This window comes from Triturus cristatus, chromosome 5_2 (assembly GCF_964204655.1).
Source record: "Triturus cristatus chromosome 5_2, aTriCri1.1, whole genome shotgun sequence".
In the NCBI taxonomy this organism is placed as follows: domain Eukaryota; kingdom Metazoa; phylum Chordata; class Amphibia; order Caudata; family Salamandridae; genus Triturus; species Triturus cristatus.
The window spans coordinates 191,195,157-191,218,993 of NC_140588.1; the positions used below are offsets into that span (position 1 = coordinate 191,195,157).

The 23,837-nt window shown below is 44.4% G+C and overlaps 1 protein-coding gene across 5 annotated transcripts in view; it reads right to left on the reverse strand.

Annotated features, from left to right (window-relative positions):
- Window positions 1-7,719: 7,719 nt before the first annotated feature.
- Window positions 7,720-23,837, reverse strand: part of LOC146822776 (beta-Ala-His dipeptidase-like) — a 362,817-nt gene continuing 346,699 nt past the window's right edge. For all 5 annotated transcript variants that reach the window (XM_085606966.1, XM_085606964.1, XM_085606965.1 and 2 more), the window contains 2 exons: window positions 18,970-19,117; window positions 7,720-8,071 (listed from right to left, as the gene is read on the reverse strand). In XM_085606966.1, the coding sequence (XP_085463092.1) occupies window positions 7,960-8,071; window positions 18,970-19,117 (260 nt within the window). In that variant the 3' untranslated portion in view covers window positions 7,720-7,959. The remainder of the gene's footprint in view (window positions 8,072-18,969; window positions 19,118-23,837) is intronic.

Genomic DNA, 23,837 nt, shown 5'->3' on the forward strand with positions numbered 1-23,837 from the left:
TGATGAAGGGTATTACCCAGAAACCAATCCCAGGATGCTTGTTTCCGATCCCGAGAGGACCTGGCTTGGCAGTTCGGTCTGGACTGTTCACATGAGGCACAGGGTCAAGAATGATTTGCATATGGCTGGGTCTAAACTAGGGTGGCATGGTGAACAAAAGAACGATGGATTTAACCCATATCTCTTGACTGGGGGTGAATGTCTGATTTATTCGGCATTCCGTCCATCATTTGTTTGCGTAGCACTTTTCACCCTAAGTTGGATGGGTATGCCCAGAGATGGGTCCCTTGCTCACTGTGCCACTGGATTCAAGCTAGCCTGGCGGATGAAGGGTAATACCCAGAAACCAGTCCCAGGATGCTTGTTTCCGGTCCAGGAAGGACCTAGCTTGGCAGTTTGGTCTGGACTGTTCCCATGAGGCACAAGGTCAAGACTGATTTGCATATGGGTGGGTCTAAACTGGGGTGGCATGGTGAGCAAAAGAACTATGGATTTAACCAGATCTCTTGACTGGGGGTGAATGTCTGATTTATTCAGCATTTTGACCATCATTTGTTTGCGTAGAACTATTACAATGTCAGGCAGAGTTAACTCCGCCCGACATCGTCTTGGTCATGGGACCGACCGACACCCGTTCAGCAGTCCTGAATGACCTATTAGGATGCAACCAAACACTGCTCGGTCGCATTCCTACATTTTTCAATGGGAGCATGCATTCTGGCCGTATACCAGCCGGAATGCTTGCTCCCAATGAAAAATGGGAGATGCAGTTCCTCCCTGAACCTATAAGTGCCCCCTCAGCATCCAACTGGAGGCCGTGCACCCAAGGGAGCCCTGCGGGTGGCCCCCAAAGTCGAGTTCCAACAGTCTTTCTGTGTCAGAAAGGCCAGCACAGAAAGGCTGCCGAAACCCAACATTGTACTCCCTAGGGCAGAATGAGCTGCCGTTGGGATTTCTGGTTGCATTCCGACTGGCTGATGAGCTCTCCAAGCCCATCAGAAGCCAGTCGGAATGACAGTTCAGATTCCTTTCTGACAGCCTCCATCGTAATAGGGCCCTATGTGTTATACAAATGACAGAGCGCATACACCAATTAGTTTAAAGTATTTATTATTCTCTCAATGTTTGACTGAATAAGAAATTAGATTCTATAGTAGCTGTCCTCCAAGCGATGTATGACTTTAACACTCATGCCTTTACCACGCATATCTTTACAACGCATATGCCTATTTCTGGAACTGGAGTTTCTGGTTGGCAGGGGTATGCAGCCTGTCTAAGCAGAAACCACCACTCTAGTCAGGATGAGATAGACACACACTAAAAGATAACCTGTGCTCACCCTCTGGCAGCTTAGCACAGAGCAGTCAGGCTTATCTAAAAAGGCAATGTTTAAAGTATGTGTGCAACACACACACAGTAACACAACAGAAACACCACAAAAAAGCTCCACACAGTCTTAGTAAAATAGAAAATATTTTATGAAAAGATCAAGCCCAAAACGACAACAATCCAATAAGTAGAACCGGAGTTATGAATTGTTTTAAAAGAAATCAAAAATGGTGCTCAGAAGTCAATAGCGTTAAAAGGTGACTTGAGGTCTTGCTAGACTGGGGAAAATCAAAAATTCAGGCCGACCGCGATGGACGGCAGGCTGGCTACAGGACCCAAACAGGTCCCACTGACACAGTAACTTGGATGCCTCGTTGTCGAGAGTCCGATGCATCGGTTCTGATTCACACAGTCGGGTCAACGCATCAGAGTTGAATCTCGCCACATGGACCTCCGTTCGGCGCTGCATCAAACGTCAAGCCATGCAGGGATGTCTTTGGATTAGCACTGCATCGGTGCTGAAGGGCACTATGTCGGTTCTGATCATTGCAGTGGTGACGATGCATCGGTTTTGTAGCAAAACAGCTGAAGAACCCACCTCTGAGGCCCAGTACTGGAGGGGGGCACCGCAGGCCAAGGTAGGATTCACAGATGGCAGAGTTCAGCAGCACCAGCAAAGGTGCAAGAAGTGCTTTATGACCCTGAGATTTCAAAAAACAGGAGACAAGACAGCAAGTCCATGGGGTCACTCTGGGTTCAAGTGAGATGGGTCCAGTCCTTGTCAACAGCAGAGTAGAGATCAGCAAGCAGCAGGGGCAGCTCAGGAGAGCAGTGAAGCAGTTTCTTAGAACAGTCAGTCAAGCAGAGAGGCAATACTTGTAGCACAGCAGTCCTTACTCTTGGCTGAGTTCTTCACAGGTCCAGTAGTGTACTGCCTTGTTAGGGTCAGATTCTCAGTAATTATACCCAAATATGCCTTTGAAGTGGGAGATACTTCAAAGCAGGCCTTGAAGTCCACATGCTCCTGTTCATACCTAGCTAGGTCTGGGTGGAGCCCGTGGAATTCTGCTATGTGGAATTTCGTAGAGTGGCCCAAAGACTCTGTGAGATTCCACAGTATTCTGCGGGCAGAGCTGCTCAACGCGCCTGTTTGTGCTATGTTTTTGACATTCTAGTAGCACGATGCACGTTCATGCGCTGGAAACTGTGCTCGAACGACACTACGCGGTTTGCATTGGTGCGGCCATTTTGTTTTCTGCTCTGTGCACGGCGCTGGGACCACCCTTAATCTTTTCAATCCTCCCTCTATCTGACTCATCCAGCATCTTCAGTTTTTCCTTTGATCTTCCTATCCCTTTTTCTTCTCTTTTTTTGACCACTCAGAGTAGGGTGAAAGGGGTGAGAGAGGGAGTGGCGGTGCAAGTGAGGTTTCTAGCCACACACATTGCAGTTGTTGGCACCACCAAGGGGTGCAGCCTGCACCATTTTTTCAGGGGGCAGAGGTGGCAGTACTTGTTTGTGTGCAGCACCACCTTCCCTCCATGGTGGGAGTAAGCGGCGGGCCTGGAAGTTGGTGCGACCTACTGGAGCATGGGCTGCATTGGGGGAGGGTGTGCCGGTGTGTGCGCCACAACACTCCAGTCTATTGCACCCAACTGCAGTTAACACACCACTAGGACGACATTATAGACCATGAGCAGGATCTGCTAGGCATCTAGATTGCGGAGCTTGGTGAGTAATTATTTGTTGTGTTTGAGTACTACAAAGTTAATATTTGATTTTCAAGTAGCATGCTGTTCTCACTCAAAGGTAAGTTAAGTTTACATTAGGAATATATTGTGAACCAGTTGCTAGCCAGGTTATCTGCCCCATCTAATCGTCCTCATCGCACTCGCTTGGGCTGATTATTTAGGAATCCTTTTATTTATTTGAGTTTTATATAGCACTGGCTAGACCCGGAGGTATCAGAGCGCTGTACATAAGGAAACAGCATGTTAAAAGTTACAAAAATTTCAAATTAGTTACAGCATGACTACGTAGTCAAGACAGGAGTTACTAGCGAACAAGAAAATCAAGATCCAAAAAAGACCAAGGGGAGTTGGGAGGCCACAGTAAGGAGACAGCAGCAGAGAAACTGACGAGACATATGTACGAAGTCCGGCTGGGTAAGTGACGGCCATAGCGGTGTGCCAGAGCCAATCTCCCTATAGCTGTCGGAGCAGCTCCACCGGGAATTGGCCATGTGATTCGTGCTCAGCCGGCTTAGTGTGAGGATCAGGAAGTGACCGAAGGTCTTGAGTCCAGAGACGGCCGAGTGTAGAAGGCAAGGGTAGCAGGAAAGGAAAGGGAATGAGGATAGGCTGCCATGCTATAATCAGGCAAGTTGAGTCAGATTGATCTCATGGGGGCCAACATGGGGCCATGCAGAGTCCTCTGCCCTGTCACTAATATAGTGATATCAGTGAGTTAGCGCTCACTGTGACTTTCTTTATGTAGCTCGTACAGTGCCAACAATCTCACACTGATGTGTAGTATGCATCTATGCATTGAAGAAAAGGGAGACTGATTGGCCCATCAAGGGGATTGAGAAATAAGAATGAGATGAGCATGAAAGATCATTTGTCGCAATGCATTAATCCTAAATGTAGTTTAGGTTTAGGAAATATGAATTAGGGCTTACGGCGATTAAGATGGTATATTCGATAGGTACTAGTATGTTACTGCGTCTGCATGACAAAATATTTTTGGGGAGATTAACAGTACCACTAATCTATTTTTTATATCTTCTTTATTTCTCACATCAGCACCCAAGGGCAATAAGAGTGATAGTTCTGAGGCGGCTTAGGGGGCCGGGGATGCCATCACCAGTGCAGCGCCAATGTTTCTGCTGATCCCAGTTAAGTCCTGTTATTATTATTAGTTCCCTAACTTGTACCTCTGACCCCTATTTGAATAATTTTAATTGTGCCTTGTTTTTTTTATAGTCTCCTTTTTTTTCAACTCCTCCATTGAATGTTTGTTCAATTCTTGTCTTCCCTGTATTATGCTATTTTTCAATATGTCATGCTTTTGTAGCTGACTTCCACTAGTCCATAGTTTTCTTCTGCTTTGTGAGTAAGCTTTCCCTCTCCTCTATATATCTTGTGGTACTGTAAGACTAAGAGAACAGAATTTTGATACTCTACTATCTACTGTGAAGATTGCAGCCCCAAGTAAGCTAGTATTATTCACCACGCATGTTTGTTGGGAAGGCTTTCTTTTACATGCTCAAACATTAGAGAGTATCCATGGTACACCCCAATTGTTGTGCTATAAATATTTCTTATGCAGTATACCAGCAGTTTTCATGACAGTGCAGCATGAGGTCCCATTGCATTTACCAACCAACATCATATGTCCTTCATCGACCATTATTCCACCCCTTCATTTTGCTTCAATGGCTCAGAGTAGTCATAGACCTGAACCAGGATTATAACTGCAGGGGTTATAGTTCACCCCATTGGTGTTTGCCCAACCTATTTTCACCAGGTGAAACCTGCTGCAAATCATGTGTTAAACACTGCATATTTTGCACCTCTGCCTCTAAGAATTACTGCATTATCCCCTATTCCCAGGAGGGATACTAGGCATGATGCTGTAATTGCAAACCTGCACAAAATGTATTTCTTGGATTTACTTTCTAGCTCAAAACTTGTTTTGTGCTGGAATGTTGCCTCAAAGTAACATTTGCATCTAAGGGGCATTCCATGTGTGGTACATTGACGTCCCGATGGTTTTTGACGCAAAACCCTGTCTACTAAAATAGTAGACAGGTTTTTGCACCAAAAAATAATGCCTCTTTGAGACAGGTGCAAAAAGGAGAAATTCTTTTATTTCTCTAATCTTTTCCAACTTTGCATGTGTGCTGCACTGTATAGCACACCTCCAAAGTATGCAAAGTTTTAAAGTGTTCTTTGGCATTGTATTTTGTACTAGAAGGGTACCCTGTGAGTCATAAAACCTATGCTTGAGTCAGCAGACACTTATGCACTATGGCACAAAGGTGTGTGTGTGTGTGTGGTGATAGGCAGCCTGATTGTGTACCAGAGCTGGGAAGAGAGCAGGACAATGCCACATCCTAGTAAAATATGGCACTGTCCTGCTCTTTCTCTCTCGCTCAATGCAGCACGGCAACTTTGGTTACTACACTGAGCTGCTTGTAATCTTTGAAAATTTGTCCCTCTGTGTCAATGACTCAGAATATGGCCTCCTGCGTGGCCTCCCTAGCCGCCATCAACAAACAACATGGACTCAGCATAGTATCCTACGCCAACGACACCCAGCTTATCCTCTCCCTCACCAAGGACCCCATCACCACCAGACTCAACTTCCAGGAAAGAATGAATGACGTTGCATCCTGGATGAGCAGCAGCTGCCTGAAGCTCAATTCGGAGAAGACAGATGTCCTCGGACCCTTCCCCTCTGCATGGAACAACACCTGGTGGCCCACTGCCCTCGGCACCCCCCACCCCCACAGACCATGCCTGAAACCTCAGCATCCTACACGACTCCACCCTCTCCATGACCCGATAGGCCAACGCCATCACCTCCACCTGCTTCAACACCCTCCACATCCTGTGAAAGACCTTCAAATGGATCCGCCCCGAATCAAGGAAAACCGTCACCCACACACTCATAACCAGCAGACTGAACTACGGAAACGCCCTCTATGCCAGAATCAACAAGTCGCTGCTCCGCAAACTCGAGACTATACAGAACACCACAACCAGACTCGTCCTGGGCATTCCACGACACTAACACACCACCCAACACCTGCGCAACCTCCACTGGCTCCCTTTGAGAAGAGAGTTACTTTCAAGATACTCACCTATGCCTACGAATGCCTCCACAATACCTGACCCCAATATCTCAATGACAGAATCTCCTTCCACGTACCCAAGAGGAACCTCCGATCGGCCGACCTGGCCCTCGCTGAACCCCCGTGCATCCGCAGAGCAAGAACAGGTGGCAGAACCTTCTCCTACATCACGGCCAAGACCAGGAATGAGCTCCCGATCGCCATCAGATGCGCCCCCACCCTGCACATCTTCAGGAAGGCCCTCAAGACCTGACTCTTCGACTGACCAGAACTGCTCACCCCCCAGCGCATTGAGACCCTCACAGGTGAGTAGCACGCTTAAAAGAATCCCTGATTAATTGATTGATTGGTTTGGTTATTTCTTCAGAGTGCAAAAAAATGATTTGCGTTCATATTTAATAATTCCTTTATAAGCAGGGGTAACGTGGGTATGTTCATATCAGCTAGAAAGTAGTCAGTATGATAGGGCTGACTGGGGATGGTTGTTTTGTCTGCTTCCTGTACTAGATCTTTGTGTGAGGAGGCATGGAGAACTGCCGCCTGTTCTGTACCTTCATTGTGTGTGAGAGGGAAGCTTGAACTGCTGTTGCCTATATAGTGCCTGCTGTGTGTGTGTGTGTGTGTGTGGGAAGCTTGCTCTGCTGATGCCCATGTTGTACCGCTACTCTGTGTGATAGAAGCTTGCAGTGATGAGGCCTACGTAGTACCAGTTCTATGTTTTAGGTATGTTTCCACTGCTGATGCTCATATTGTTTCGGTTCTGTGTGTGAAGGAAGCTTGCACTGATGATGCTCATGTGTACCTATTTTCTATGTCTCACTGAAGCTTGAGAAAGCCTTTTCACTACACAAAAGTCACAACAACTGGCAATCCTTATTTCATTTGCATGAAGACATGTATTTCTAATGGTAACAATAAACACTAGGTATATTCAAATAGACATGAAAATAGAACTGGATGACCTGCTTGCACAAGCCACGGTACAACTGGAGATCTCTCTCAGAGGTACATCATGTGGAGTTTGTCATTTTTGCTTTTACTAATACCAACATAGTTGCCATTCCTTTATGTGTGATGTGCTGCAAGTCAGCATGTAATGTATCAGAGGACAGGGGGTGATGGCTCAATGAGCTGAGCGTTCATTGCTGACAAATGCAGTGATCTGGAGGTATTATGATAAAATCCCAGGAAGGCAAACTCAACCTTTTAGCCTTCCTTGGTTGATAAATTGGGAATCATAGTTTGTACAACTGATAATTGTAAAACATAATTTACAGCAGTTAGAAATGGCAAAAGCCTAAATGCTCTATAAAAAATAATAAATTATTATTATGCATTATGGTACGTGGATGTTCCCTTTTCTCTGATGAAAGTATGAGCTACAAGTCTCAGCGCGCAACATATATCGACAAGCCAGCATCAAAAGAAATAGCACCGCTTGACATGACCATCTCTGTTAAAATTACATTTAAAAATAATTTACTATCGTGATTGAACGACAGCACCAAAAACAAGTAGGTCAACAAATGGAATTTGTTTACATTTTTTATGCATGTGCTAAAAAAAGTTATTAAAAAACACAACCTATAACCACATCCAAAAATCACCAGCCAGCTGGAAAACACAGGCCACAGCGACTTTATCTCAAAATGGAATGTTAAAAGCAAATGTCCATTATTTTGTTTCAATTGTAATACGTCAATGGGTTAAAAGGCAGCGACTCAAGACTGTTCCTCGTGATGATCTTGCTTCCTGGAACTTGAGAACGGCCATCACTGTTCAGCCATCTTCTGTTTCGATTTCTGGTCCTGCATTCTCCTGTGCACTTCAGAAAGCTCCAGAAAAAAAGTGGCAAATAGTTTTGTTCCCTTTATATAGTTACTCCTATAAAACAGGAAAAATGTGAGAGAAACAGGAAGATTAAAAAACCTATTGAGCAATCAAATTCATCCAGGAGCCTGCAAAAGTATAGTTAACTCTCATTCACTTGGGGATATTATATACCAGGATGTACTATGGTGCTTTCAACAGATATTGGTATTTTCTAATTTCATAGTGTGCTGTCAATTTTATTATTGTCATTCTTTTTATGATGCTATTAATATTTTAATACTCAATATGCTAGCTTGTCAATGCTCGTCCTCAAATAAGGTACAACACTTTTATGCCTGGGTTGCTCAGTGTGCAAATGTAACTCCTGAAACATATCAGGACCTGCCATGTTACCCAATATGACATCTGTGCTGCTGAGCTAGAACAGGACTGCTTACTGACTGAGAGGGGTGTTCTGGATTGCAGGCCTGATGCAGGCTTGCATGTAGTACAGGCTTGGTTCTCAAACAGCAAGGCTATCCCTTAAGTTCGTTATTATTGGAGCAGCGCAATTTGGACTTCTCCCTTACACGTCACAGAAATGCAATTATATACATGCATTTGATATAATATTCAGGTGTGCCTTAACTTCATTACAGTATGTGAAGTAATAAAAACATATTAATTAAATGTATTCACTGTTGAGACGAGAGATTTATACTGGTGTGCACTAATGGTGAAGGCGTGTATTCCTTATTCACATTTTATACTTACACTTCAAGGTAGATTTACATACATAAACATGGACTCTTTTGCTTATGTTTTACATGTATTTTTCCAGCTATACGTGTGCATATATAACCATGTATTTAAAGTGCACATTAAAAGCTTAGTTAAAGTTAGCCTGTGTACAGGCCTCAGTTGAAATTCATTTTGCTTTGGAAGCATGTTTTCCTTTTCTTGCAGGTTTATAATCTTGTTAGTTAGAGAAAGGCTTATTTTATGTAATATACTGCTGATAGAGTGGTCTGGAGGGAACTTGGCAGTGAGCATGGAGAAACGGGAGACATCGATTACAACGCGAGCATTGCATTGCAATGCCTTTATATCGCGGTCATTACAACGCAAGTCGTTACAACGACTTGCGCTGGATGGCGCTCTAACCGAAGAAATAGTATGATTTACTATTCCAACACCTTCTCTACTGTACGTAGACTGGATTTGGAATAGTAAATCATTCTGGACCCGATTCACAGAACTAACTTAAGACAAAATCCTAAACTTACTACCATTTTGGAATTCACAGAAGGCACTTACTCATTTCGGTATTCACAGACGTTAGTAGTCCTAACTTTAGGACTCCTAAATGCATTCTGTGCATACCGAAAGTCTTAAAGTTAGGATTTTTCTCAGTTTAGGAGAAGTAAAGTTAGGAGTCCTAACTTTACTACTCCTAAACTGGGAAAAATCCTAACTTTAAGACTTTCGGTATTCACAGAAGGCATTTAGGAGTCCTAAAGTTAGGACTACTAACTTTACTACTCCTAAAGTGAGAAAAATCCTAACTTTAAGACTTTCGGTATTCACAGAAGGCATTTAGGAGTCCTAAAGTTAGGAGTCCTAACTTTACTACTCCTAAACTAAGAATAATCCTAACTTTAAGACTTTTGGTATTCACAGAAGGCATTTAGGAGTCCTAAAGTTAAGACTCCTAACTTCTGTGAATACCGAAATGAGTAAGTGCCTTCTGTGAATACCAAAATGAGTAAATGCCTTCTGTGAATACCAAAATGGTAGTAAGTTTAGGATTTTGACTTAAGTTAGTTCTGTGAATCGGGCCCTCTATTCCTAAGTCCAGCGCCCTCCAGCACAAGTCGTAACGAACGCGATGTAAAATACCGCGTTGTGAATGTATGTGATGTAACGTCATACATTCTGGAGAAACAGTGATTGAAAGAGGCTTTCTGTACACCATGTACCAGGATGGCAAGATGCTGAATGTTGTGAACTGAAGTCTCAGCTTGATGCGTTGGGAAATCGGAGCAATGTTGCAGGTGCACTCAATTAATGGTTTGATTGGTCCCTTGTGGTATGAAAGGAGATAAGGATGTTTCTGGATCTCCTGTTATTTTTAAATTGTTGTTCATAGTGTTAGAGTCATCAGGGATTCCCTCTTAGTCTTAGAGAGGTACAGACCTCTTTGCTTGCCCTATTCTTGCAAGTTTGAAGCTTTATGCTTAACACTTATTTCCTTTTCCCAAGACGTCTACTGAAGTTTGATCATGCTGGCACCTTCTATGCACCCTAATTAGAGACCCTTGATAGATGACTTTATACCTGACTTATGTTTAGAAGAGAGATGGGAAGTTTCTTTACGAACACCTGTTTGCTGTAATTTGTTTCTGTATTGTTTTGGGTATCACAATTCTGTAACTCACTCTGTTGCGTCTCAACTTACTGCAATATTTTAGCTTACCCATTGAATTAATGTACATATTGAAATGTATGTTTGGTTTGCATGTATATTGGCAATGGATTGTTTGATATTAAAAAACAATCTTTTTACCGTATTCAGTGATTCCTGGTCCTTATTGTGGTCACATGGGCTCCACAAGTTAGAAATGTATTGTATTTATGTGTTCTCCCTTTCAGTGATTCATGCCAGCTAAAATAGTTCCATATGACCAATGGGGAGAATTCTTTAATGACTTGACTAAGGTATTACATTGTATGGCCCAGCGCTCTTTCAAGATGGTAGCAGAAGCTGGTTAGGTATTGAAGCAAAGGCTGTTAGTGTATTTCCGGTATAAATTCTATACTTGCCAAACCCAGTCTTAGCCCTAAAAGTCCATGTCTCAATTCAGAGAATCAGTGGAGTTCCAGCGGTTTGGAAAGTAGAGGTAATAGTGGAGGAGTGAGCATTAATATTGTTGCACATTATAATTGTGTATGTCAAGCTTGCATGGTACAATGATTTTCTAGTTTTGGGACAGATGTGAATGCACTAATGAGCAGATAAAGTTGTTATCGCATTGGACGTAGCTAGGATCCATGGATATGTAAGTGTGGAATATACTGTGCTGTAATTTGCCTGCTGCATTTTGTGGTATTAGTCGTGAGGTACCATCGGCTGCGCAATTGAGATAGGGACATTCATCTGTGTGTGAGAGTAAGGTATGGTTGGTGTAGTGGATCCTGCTGCGCAAAGGAGAAGCTGCACTGATCCGGGAGATTCCCGTTGGTCGACGTGTCACTTGAGTGTGTGTCTAAGTAGGTCAGACTGTGTTACTCTGGACCATTTCTTGTGTTATTGAACACTTTGATTTCTTTGGTGGAGCAGACAAAGGTTATTTGTTGAAATCGCTTAGCATATCTGCTTTCTGCTTCCTTAGTGTTGAGAAAAGAGTGTGCTTGTGAAAGTTGTAAAGGAGGGTGAGCCACTGCAAGAAGAGAGAAGTACATTATAGCGTCCCGCGCTGAGATTGGACAGTTAGTGTTAATGCCAAGCTGTTATTAGTTGATAACGTAACAGAATGTCACACTGCTATTGGTGGTTGATGTTGAACAAGAATTGTGGGTAAAGGAATTATTTCCTGGTTTGAAACAAGAATTCTACTTTTGATCATTGATATTTTTGCTGAAAAGTGAAATGTTTCAAGGCTATATGATATTTGGTTAGGGCAGATGTGACTGACCCTGTTGGAAAAAGGGAAGAAGCTCTGCCGGAAGGCACAGCAGGTCATTATATGGCCATAAATATGGGGCTCCACACATGCATTTGGTTAAATCAGTGGCACAAGATCAATGAAAAAAAAGGTGGTTTGATGTTTCCACACTATGGCACATTTATTTTGAGAATTATTGAAAATCTGATAAGAATATTGCGGCATTGCGATTGAGAGAGTTTCTAGTTTTACCTATTTGGATTTATTGTTTAATGAAAATGGTACATGTGGCCCACATAATAATTTATCAAATTTAAAATTTACACGAAGCATAGAGGGCATTTTTAGATTCTCAGAAAAAATAGGAAACAAACCCATAAGGGAAATGCTCACCCTATATAGAAGTAAAGCAATTTCGACTGCATGCTTTAGTGCAGCTTTATGGGGGAGAGCTAATATTGCAATCCTCCAAACACATGAGAATAGGTTTTTAAAATGTTTGCTAGCAGTCCCAAGTTCTACATCTAACTGCTTAGTTCATAGAGAACTGTCTGTTCCCTACATTAGCGATTTTATAAAAACAGCTGGGTTAACATTATGGCATGGGATTTGGACGCGAGAAGAAGCTAGGTTCACTAAGAGTATAATACTTGATTGCTTGGCCCTAAATAATAGCAGGAAAATATTGTGGCTTGAATATATACAAACTCTATTAAAAAGCTGCAAACTAACTTTAGAGCCTAAGGAACTCATGTCTATTCAAGAATATAGTAAGAAAGAATTGAAAATAAGGCTTATTACCGCTATGGACGTAGTAAGGGAGGGCGAACAAAGCACAAAACAAAGTGTTATCTCTTATTATGAACGCCCATTTTTTAACGGCATACAACCCTACCTTATTATAGTAAGAAATGTTCAGCACAGGCTTTTTCTGACTAGATTAAGATTTGGCACCCTACATTATCTAGTTGCGTTTCATAAGATCAGGATTACCAAATTGTCCATGTGATGGAAAATCTCCTCTAACCACGCTGCATTTCTTACTATTTTGTGATTTTTACAGGGACATTTGTAAATTTGCATTGAAACCCCTTTTTAAAGTAAATACATATTATCATTACAAAAAAGCTTTTAATATTATATGTAGCTTGGAGGATGAAAAAATTATGAATGCTGCTTGTAATTTTATCCAAATGTCTATTAAGAAAAGTAAGACCTATTCTCATTTGGAGGCTCTAACTTACGAAAACTATGAGAATTGAAGATGGACAATACAATGCACAATATTTAAAAACGTGTGATATTTATAACTGAATGCACTTTATGTACACTGTAAGATGATTTTTAAAGTTTAATGAATCTATAACATTTTAATGAATTTATATCAAATTGTTTCCTGGATGTTTATCGAAATATGGACTGTGTTTGTATATTAATAGTGACTGTGTAAATAAGAAATTTTTAATTTGTGTTTTTAGTATGCTTTTATGGTCATGTAATATGTACCAAATAAAGTTTTTTGAATTTGAATTTGATAAGAATATTGTATGAGATGAAGTCACCTCCTTGACACGCACAGTACCAGGCACTTTATACCTGGGAGCATGTAAATCATACCAAAGAGAAGGAGAAATATCAGGGCAGAGTCAGAAAGGTGGCACATAGCTGTGCCGAAGTTAGATGGGATGCAGAACAACAAAAATGAAGAGCTGACATAATTGACAGAGCTAAGTTATATCCTGCATTGATGAGTGAGTGCACAGAATTCAGGCGAAGATAGTGATACTGATTCTAGTGAAGACTTTTTAGATAAGTTAGTGCCAACCTGTCCACCACCTTATAATGTGTCCTAGCCTAAAGGAACAGGTGCGACAGGTCCAGGTAAGAGTGGTGAGGTGTGGTGGGTGTGGAGGTGTAGTCGACAGATGATGGAATTGGGAAAATAAAGTCAAAATTGGATGGCCTACTACGCTCATAGATATTGCCCCAAGGCATACAATTAGACACCGAAGATATACAGACATTCTCCACGACCTGCTGAGAGTGGCGCAGGATGAGGCGTGTGCTGCCGGGGTGCCGCCTTAATTCCGATGCCATTCCCATATCGGATAACCCATGGATCCCCCTACTAGGGAAACACTAGTTAAACGCACATTGGACAAATACTCGTCATCCACCCTAGGCGACCTATTCCCTAATAGTGACGTAATACAGCTGACAGACAACATGCGTACTCAAACCGCCTCCTACATGGACCTCTTTGCCTTTAAAAGACTCCAGAGCGCCCTTAGATCCCTTATACCCACACCCACTGCAGTTGGAGGACTTTCCACCTCTGTCTTTGGTGATTAAAGCATCAGATGGCGGACATATGACATATCAGTTATACCACGCTTTTATGGCCTTGAAGCTGGATACAACCATCAGGGTGAGGGAGGTCTGGGAGAAAGAACCAGGAGTCCCGCTCACAGACCAAGTGTGGGGCTATTGTTGAGCACAAATAAAGTGCATCTCTATTAGCCACAGACATAAGTTGATACAATTCAAATGTCTACACCCCAAAAGACATCGCTAAATTTGACCCTTCCACACCTGACAACTGTATCAAATGTCAAGCCCCCAGGGTGGACTTTGCCCACCTGACCTGGACATGCCCGGTGATTGCTAACTATTGGGAGAATATATATAAACAAATCTCATGAAGTTGACCCCCTACCCAGTGGTAAACCCATGAAGTTCCCCAAGGGATCCGCCAACTGGTCCCCATGGCATGTCACTGAGATGGTGCGGAAACAAACCACCCTCCTCTAAAGATTGGCTCGAGAGCATTAGTAGATTTGAGAGTATGGGAGACGACTATGCCAGTTTACAGCCCCTCACATCTCGCCCCAAGGATGTCTGGTCATACTTTCGTGAATACCTCCGCACCTTAGACCAGGGCCCGAGCGAGTCCCCCCAACTCCACAATGCTCCCCATAGAGCCACCATTTTATATCTAGATTTGTGAATTGAGAGCTACTGTGAACACTGTGTTTTGTTGTCCTTTGGAGATCTTGCATGTTGTTTGAACGGTCTTGTGAGGACTCCAGTCCTTGTCATCGGAAGAGATACACCACCTGTATTGTGCACTACCAGATGTGATGTTATTTTGTATTCAAAACTCCAAAAAGACATTTAAAAAAATAAAATAATCTTCATTCCCTATAATCAACTAAAAAGTGGTGTGAAACCACACATGCAGAAACCTTTGTGACAATCAAGCAAAAATCATAGGGGGATATTCACACAGAAGTGGCGGAGAGAGGAGTTAGCATTCTTGGCTTAACGCCTCTCTCCGCCACTTCGGAAAAGCAAGGCTGCACCATATTCACAAGGACATGGTGCTGCCTTGCTTTTCCCCCTGCGATGGTGCTAAGTTTCACAACTTAGCGCCAATGCAGGCACCCTTGCGCCAGAGTGCAAGGGTGTCTGCAAGCAGGGAGGTTTGTTTAGGTACAGGAAGGGACACCTTCCTGTTGTGAGAAGTTGGCCTGGTATATGCTGTCCACTAGTTATAGTGGGCACCTAGTACCAGTCCAAACAACCGTTATTGATGATTAGGTTTAAGACAACCTTTATTGAAAGCTATCCTAGTGCTAGCTATGGAGAGCAGCCTTCAGGCTAAGTCTTGAAGGAGTGTAAAGCAGCTTAGTTTACCAGATTATAACCTCTTGAATAACTAAATGAAAGGAGAAACACACAAGGTATATATATAAAATATATGGGCCCGATTCACAGAACTAACTAAAGACAAAATCTTAAACTTACTACCATTTTGGTATACACAGAAGGCACTTACTCATTTTGGTATTCACAGAAAGCACTTACTTATTTCGGTATTCACAGAAGTTAGGACTCCTAACTTTAGGACTCCTAAATGCCTTCTGTGAATACCGAAAGTCTTAAAGTTAGGATTTTTCTCAGTTTAGGAGTAGTACAGTTAGGACTCCTAACTTTAGGACTCCTAAACTGAGAAAAATCCTAACTTTAAGACTTTCGGTATTCACAGAAGGCATTTAGGAGTCCTAAAGTTAGGACTCCTAACTTCTGTGAATACCGGAATGAGTAAGTGCCTTCTGTGAATACCAAAATGAGTAAGTGCCTTCTGTGAATACCAAAATGGTAGTAAGTTTAGGATTTTGTCTTAAGTTAGTTCTGTGAAGCGGGCCCTATGTATTTATTTCTAAACACTCTCTACTAACCTCTTTATGAAGTTAAAGAGCAAGGCACACAATAATACAGTTCTAAAATGACAGTAAATAGCACAATATACAATGGGCCCCAGGGGAGACCAAACCATATATTAGGAAATCGGTATAAGAACCACGACTTGACAAGACACAGTGCCTAGAGCACATAGAATCGCTGGGACCCCAAGGAACCACCCAAGGTAGTGACACAGGAGACCCACGGGGGACGTGTGCAGTGTGAGAGCACAGCCGCGAGCCACATACAATTCAATAGGAAAGTCGCGGTTGGAATTTTAAAGAATAAGGACACTTAGGAGAGGACTTTGAGCAAACCCCTTTAGACTTAGAGGGTTCTAGGGCCAGCAGCCAGGGGAGCACTGGAGTACTCGTGTTACCTTACCCAGGGAAGCCGGGTGCATAGGTGTCAAATGGTGCCTGGAATCGTAGTTGATTTCAATGGCGATGTGCTGCAAAGTGCTGCTGCTGTGGAAAGGAGAAGTGTCCGGTGTGATCCAAGCCTTGATTGAAGATGTGAAGAACCTGAAAGCAGAGGGGACCGAGTCTGGGTCACTTGCCAGTGACCAGGGGCACGATAGACGAATGCCCACCGATGTCTGGTGTTTCAGGTGCGAGAAGGTGAAGTTCGACTCTGCTGCCACGGGGACCAGGAGGCGTCCACGAAGACCTCAGTCCACAGGCAAGCTGTCCCACAAAGGATGTCGAGTTCTGGGGGGTCAGTTTCTGGATTGGAGACCAACAAGCCTTGGCAACAGCAACCCACGCGGTGAGAGAAAAATGGCTTCGGTGTGGACCAGCAAGGTCCTGTGGACTCCCCAAGCGATGGAGAGTCAGGGCACATCTGGAGCAACCAGATAAGCTAGTTGAAAGTCAAAGTACCCTTCTCAGGGACCCACAAGTTGACGGACAAGAGATTGCAAAGGGACCTCGAGAGGGATCACTAGATACCAGCCCATGGGTCACTCGAGGAGTGTAGGCCAGCAATCTTTGGTGGAATCACTGCTCGGGGTCTGGACTACAAGTAGCCCAAAGCACAGCCTCAGGGATTGCCAAGAAGCATATGCTGCTGCAAATGGTCGTGTTGTCCAGGGGTTCGGGTTGCACGATCCCCACGAGGGCTTTGGATCTCAGAGTCACTGAGAGCACGGATCGGCCTCGGGGAAGCTTGGAAACCCATCTCCTGTGTTGCAAAATTGTCGGTGTCCTTCCGGAGCAGCGCTGATGCAAACCGGACAGATGCATCTTTGGTGCCTGCCTTGCAGGGGAGTAACTCCTTCGCTCCAAGGGAGATTCTTCTGTCATCCAACATCGTGTAGATAGTAGAAGTTCTGGGATTCTGTAGCAGAGTTTCGTCCCGGTAAATCTAAAGTCCTTTAGTCAGGGGTTCCTCCTTTATACCCAAGGAAGGGGTGGGACAAACTCTGGGGACCCACATATGGGAGGGTCAGGACAGAGGGGAGGCTACACCCATGTCCTTTGTCGAGTTTCGAGCCAGAGCAGGGGCTGAGTGACCCTGCAACCGGTTTGAGCTGGACTATGCACAGGGACACCAAATGTGCCCCCAGTGCAGACATCAAAGCACTCTTGGAGTGCACCCACCCAGCCCCAATACACTAAAGGCTGTCTGGGAAGTGGTTACACCTCCCTGTGACAGGAAACCTATTGTCCAGGCCTCCCCAGCCGGAGTTTTGTCCAGCAGCAGGAGGGCAGACTCGTGTCTGTGGCTGGCAGCATTCATTTTGTGATGCCAGGGTCTGTTAAGCTGGTACCGGGTATACCGGTGCTGGTATGTTTCTCCCTGTGGTAGGGTGGAATCATACCTCCCACACCAGTTACGGGTGTGGGGGTATGATTCCAAGGTGTTTGACACCAAACACAACATTTTTCCATGCAGCCATTCCAAAGTTAGCATTTACCGCGAGGTTATAATGCACTTAAGAGTATATGGTTTGTCTGCATCACAAACAACCCCGGAATAAAGGTTCCGAAAGCTGCAGAGGGGCTCTGCTCATGCATGGGCACCCTCTCACATGAAACCCAGCACCCTGCTTTCAGGATTGTTAAGGCCTGCCATAGGGGTAACTGATAGGTTTACATGTGCAGTGATATGGAGAGATATAGGTGCATACACCACCTTACACAGGCTGCTGTAGCAGACCTGTGGTGTCATTTACAATGGCTTTCCAGGGGTGGCACAATACATGCTGCAGCCCCTGGTAGGCCTCTGGGGTACCTATGCCCTGGGTACATAGTATACCATATACTAGGGACTCATAAGGGTACCCCAGATTCCAATCTGGAGTGTACCTAAAGTACATGCAATCAATTTTAGGGCGAAAGCAGATAGGCTGGGGTCCTGAATAGCAGGATCCCAGCCAGACTAACTCGAAAACCAGCAAAACACCAGGAAGAAAGTGGTGGCAACCATACATTCAGATTCCACCTTCCTACACCTGTACATAAACTAACCATGGCATTTTGCATTTTCCATGTGTGCTGCACAAGGCAGCACACATGGAAAATGCAAAATCGAGGAGAAATAAAGCATTTCTCCTCATATCGCCAAACTAAGACCAGGATTTTCCTGGTCCTAAGTTTGGCGTTAGCTCCTATTTACGATGCCCTTGTGAATAGTGGGCAGCGTAAATATCAATGGGCGTTGCTGTGGAATGCCCACCACAACACCCACTGCATGCCCCTTTCACGCTAAACACAGCGTGAAAGGGGGCCTATCACAAGGCAGCATTAAGCCACGTTAAGTGGCTTAACGCTGCCTTGTGAATAAGGCGAGGCCCCGATCGCCACCACATTGTAACTGAAAGTAACATTGTGGTGGCGATAGGGGCTTGTGAATATGCCCCATAGTATTTGAGATAATTTATGGAAGATCATGAGAGCAAAGCTTGGCAACTTCACACATGTCAAGTTGAGACCAAGTTTGTGTTGGGAAATCCATGAGTTCCGCGGCCTTGTCATCTTTTGTGCATCTGCACAGGGCTACGTTTTGAAGCAGGCAATTAGAAGCCAGTGAGTTAGTGAAAATGTGATCTGTGTTTACCTGCTTATTTTCTCATTTTGGGAATGTTCTCCATCATCGGCGCCCCCGATGGGAAGCATCATGACACTCTTTTTTGTAACATCCTGGAACATCTTGGCAAGGGGGATGGTCGACCCGTCTCGGATCATGTCTGGGCTTTCTCCAAACACTAATAGGTGGTAAGGACAGTAAAAATAAGTCAACCTGATAACCCAGAACTAAAGAAGACACTTTTTGCTATATTTTGCTGCAATATGTTAATGCACATCACACTCTCTCTAGGGATGACAGAGAGGGAAAAGTTTCTTACCTGTAACTTTTGGTGCAGAACAGATCGGGATTCACAAAATCAGGATCTGCAGATATTTACACTATTCAATTGTAGAAAATATGCCTGATGGCTAGATTTTTCCCAGTCATAATTTTCGTGAAACGATGAAGGTCCCCTTCTGCGGGGCGGGGGCACAATTTTGACCATTTGCAACATTGGCAATGCTCTTAAAGTCAAACCTTCTACGTATTCACAAACATTCCCAATGCACTTCAGCATCAAAAATGCATATAAAAACCTACTCCAAAAAATATTGAAGAAATCCTACATTTTAGTTGGGAAAGTGCCCCATGTTTTCAGGGGCATGATGGGCAAGTTTTCCTTATGCTGAAAAAGGGGACTAAGTGGGTGCCAATGCACTTTTCCACCATATGCTTCACTGGTGGTTTATCCATCTGTGGATTATCTGCAGATGTTGAGTTAGTTAGGGAAAACAATGTACACCCAGCAGTCCATATTTATCATACATTTCCTAACATACTTATGGGGCTTGTGAATATAAGGTGTTCATGAATTCCTAGAAATAAGAAAATAAACATCATAGATATATGGGCATAAAGCTGTGACTCCGGGACACTTTGTATTGTTTTTATGACACAGAGTTTGATTGTAGCAGGTTGTGCGAATTCTGTGTGGTAAGCATGTCAGGGTCTGGTTTTATCATGCATTTGCAACAAGATCTCGGCTGTCTTCCCAAGCAATGTTCATTTGCTGTGCCTAAAAATCGTACATTTCTGTGTGGTTTCCCTATATTTTCTTGAACCATCTCTAACGTTCAGAGCTTTACTGTTTTCAGTTTCTATTTTTGGTAAAATCTGGTGGTTTTTTCCCAGCGTTTTCAAGAGATTTCAATACCTTATAAAAACAGTGGTTATCAGTGGTTACACATTTTCGCGCCATTAAAGACAACAGAAACAGTGTTTTTGAAGGTGTTTATGGAACGTTTTGTTTTTATCATTTCTTGCTTTCTACAATGATAGTGCATTGTATATAGACAGTGTACATACAGTGTGTACGAGGGACGAATACATTTTTACAAATCAAACTAATTGTAATACATTATACAATACTTCTTCAGTAAGTCTTTGGTAATGCATGCTCGCTCTTTCCTTCCCATGTAAACTTTTATCTGTGAAAAGGCCCTCTCAACATTGGCACTTGAAAAAGGCAACGCCAAAACAGCCAGTACACAATTTGCTAACTCTGGCCACTATCATAGCTTTCCATGCCAATACAGGTGCACTTGAAGATTGCAATTCTCTGTGCGGGTTCTGCAACATATGCATTGAACTGAGCGCATATGCCCTCAGAGTTATTAAAGTGGCAAAAATGAACCAGCACTTTTGAAACTCAGGAGAAAAGTTCCCTTTATGGAAGGGATCTGGAACTTGTGAAGAGCACCACATGAGGTTTCTCTGACTTCAAATGCCATGGTTGGAGAAAGTATGGATTAAACCCAGGTCCTTGTGACTGGGGGTGAATGTTTGCATTTTACAGCATTCTGTCCATCAATTGTTTCTTTTCTATGGTCGCCCTAAGTGGGAAGGGTATGCCCAGATGTGGGTCCCGTGCTCACTACGCCCCTGGATTTAAGCTAGCCTGGCTGATGAAGGGTGATGCCCTGAAACCAGCCCCAGGGTGCTTGTTTCCATTCCAGGGAGGGCCTGGATTGGCAGTTAGGGCTGGACTGTTCCCACAAGGAACAGGGTCAAGACTGATTTGCATATGGCTGGGTCCAAACTGGAGTGGTGTGGTGAGCAAAAGAATGATGGATTAAACTCAGATCCTTGTGAATGGGGTTAAACGTTTGCACTGTCCAGCATTCCGTCCATCAATTGTTTCTTTTGCATATGTCGCCCTAAGTGGGAAGGGCATGCCCAGACGTGGGTCTCGTGCTCACTACACCACTGGATTCAAGCTAACCTGGCTGATGAAGGGTGATGCCCTGAAACCGGTCCCAGGATGCTTGTTTTCGTTCCAGGGAAGGCCTGGCTTGGCAGTTCGGGCTGGACTGTTCCCACAAGGAACAGTGTCAAGACTGATATGCATATGGCTGGCTCCAAACTGGGGTGGTGAACAAAAGAATGATGGATTAAACCCAGATCCTTGTGACTGGGGGTGAATGTTTGCATTGTCAAGCATTCCATCCATCAATTGTTTCTTTTGTATATGTCGCCCCACGTGTGAAGGGTATGCCCAGACGTGGGTCCAGTGCTCACTACGCCACTGGATTCAAGCTAGCCTGGCTGATGAAGGGTGATGCCCTGAAACTGGTCCCAGGATGCCTATTTCCGTTCCAGGGAGGACCTGGCTTGGCAGTTCGGGCTGGACTGTTCCCACAAGGAATAGGTTCAAGATTGGTTTGCAGGTGACTGGGTCCAAACAGGGGAGGTGTGGTAAGAAAAAGAATGATGGAATAAAGCCAGATCCTTATGACTGGGGGTGAATGTTGGCATTGTCAAAGCATTCCGTCCATCAATTGTTTCTTTTGTATATGTCGCCCCACGTGTGAAGGGTATGCCCAGACGTGGGTCCTGTGCTCACTACACCACTGGATTCAAGCTAGCCTGGCTGATGAAGGGTGATGCCCTGAAACCAATCCCAGGATACTTGTTTCCATTCCAGGGAGGGCCAGGCATGGCAGTTCGGGCTGGACTGTTCCCACAAGGAACAGTGTCAAGACTGATTTGCATATGGCTGGGCCCAAACTGGGGTGGTGTGGTGAGCAAAAGAATGATGGATTAAACCCAGATGCTTGTGACTGGGGGTGAATGTTCGCATTGTCCAGCATTCCGTCCAACAATTGTTTCTTTTGTATATGTCGCCCTAAGTGGGAAGGTTATGCCCAGACGTGGGTCCCGTGCTCACCACACCACTGGATTCAAGCTAGCCTGACTGATGAAGGGTGATGCCCTGAAACCGGTCCCAGGATGCTTGTCTCCGTTCCAGGAAGGGCCTGGCTTGGCAGTTCGGGCTGGACTATTCCCACCAGGAACAGGGTCAAGGCTGATTTGCATATGGATATGTCCAAACTGGGGTGGTGAGCAGAAGAATGATGGATTAAACCCAGATCCTTGTGACTGGGGGTGAATGTTTGCATTGTCAAGCATTCCATCCATCAATTGTTTCTTTTGTATATGTTGCCTAAGTGTGAAGGGTATGCCCAGACGTGGGTCCAGTGCTCACTACACCGTTGGATTCACGCTAGCCTGGCTGATGAAGGGTGATGCCCTCATACCGGTCCCAGGATGCTTGTTTCCGTTCCAGGGAGGGCCTGGCTTGGCAGATCGGGCTGGACTGTTCCCACAAGGAACAGGGTCAAGACTGATTTGCATATGGCTGGGTCCAAACTGGGGTGGTGTTGTAAGCAAAAGAATGATGAATTAAACCCAGATCCTTGTGACTGGGGGTGAATGTTTGTATTGTCCAGCATTCCGTCCATCAATTGTTTCTTTTGTATATGTTGCCCTAAGTAGGAAGGGTATGCCCAGACATGGGTCCCATGCTCACTACACCACTGGATTCAAGTTAGCCTGGCTGATGAAGGGTGATGCCCTGAAATCGGTCCCATGATGCTTGTTTCCGTTCCAGGGATGGCCTGGTTTGGCAGTTCAGGCTGAACTGTTCCCACAAGGAACAGGGTCAAGACTGATTTGCATATGGCTGGGTCCAAACTGGGGTGGTGAGCAGAAGAATGATGGATTAAACCCAGATCCTTGTGACTGGGGGTGAATGTTTGCATTGTCAAGCATTCCATCCATCAATTGTTTCTTTTGTATATGTTGCCTAAGTGTGAAGGGTATGCCCAGACGTGGGTCCCGTGCTCACTACACCACTGGATTCAAGCTAGCCTGGCTGATGAAGGGTGATGCACAGAAACCGGTCCCAGGATGCTTGTTTCCGTTCCAGGGAGGGCCTGGCATGGCAGTTTGGGCTGGACTGTTCCCACAAGGAACAGGGTCATGACTGATTTGCATAGGGCCGGGTCCAAACTGGGGTGGTGTGGTGAGCAAAAGAATGATGGATTAAACCCAGATCATTGAGACTAGGGGTGAATGTTTGCATTGTTCAGCATTCCGCCCATCAATTGTTTCTTTTGCATATGTCGCCCTGAGTGGGAAGGGTATGCCCAGACGTGGGTCCCGTGCTCACTACACCACTGGATTCAAGTTAGCCTGGCTGATGAAGGGTGATGCCCTGAAATCGGTCCCATGATGCTTGTTTCCGTTCCAGGGAGGGCCTGGTTTGGCAGTTCGGGCTGGACTGTTGCCACAAGGAACAGGGTCAAGACTGATTTGCATATGGCTGGGTCCAAACTGGGGTGGTGTGGTGAGCAAAAGAATGATGGATTAAACCTAGATCCTTGTGACTGGGGGTGAATGTTTGCATTGTCCAGCATTCCGTCCATCAATTGTTTCTTTTGTATACGGTTGGTGAAGGGCCATTTCAATCCATCATTGCAAGCCATTTCTTATACATTGTAAAATAAAAGTTCCTGAATTGCTCCTCAACATTGCTTTGCTTACCAAGAGGCAAGCACTATAACATGGAACATGTT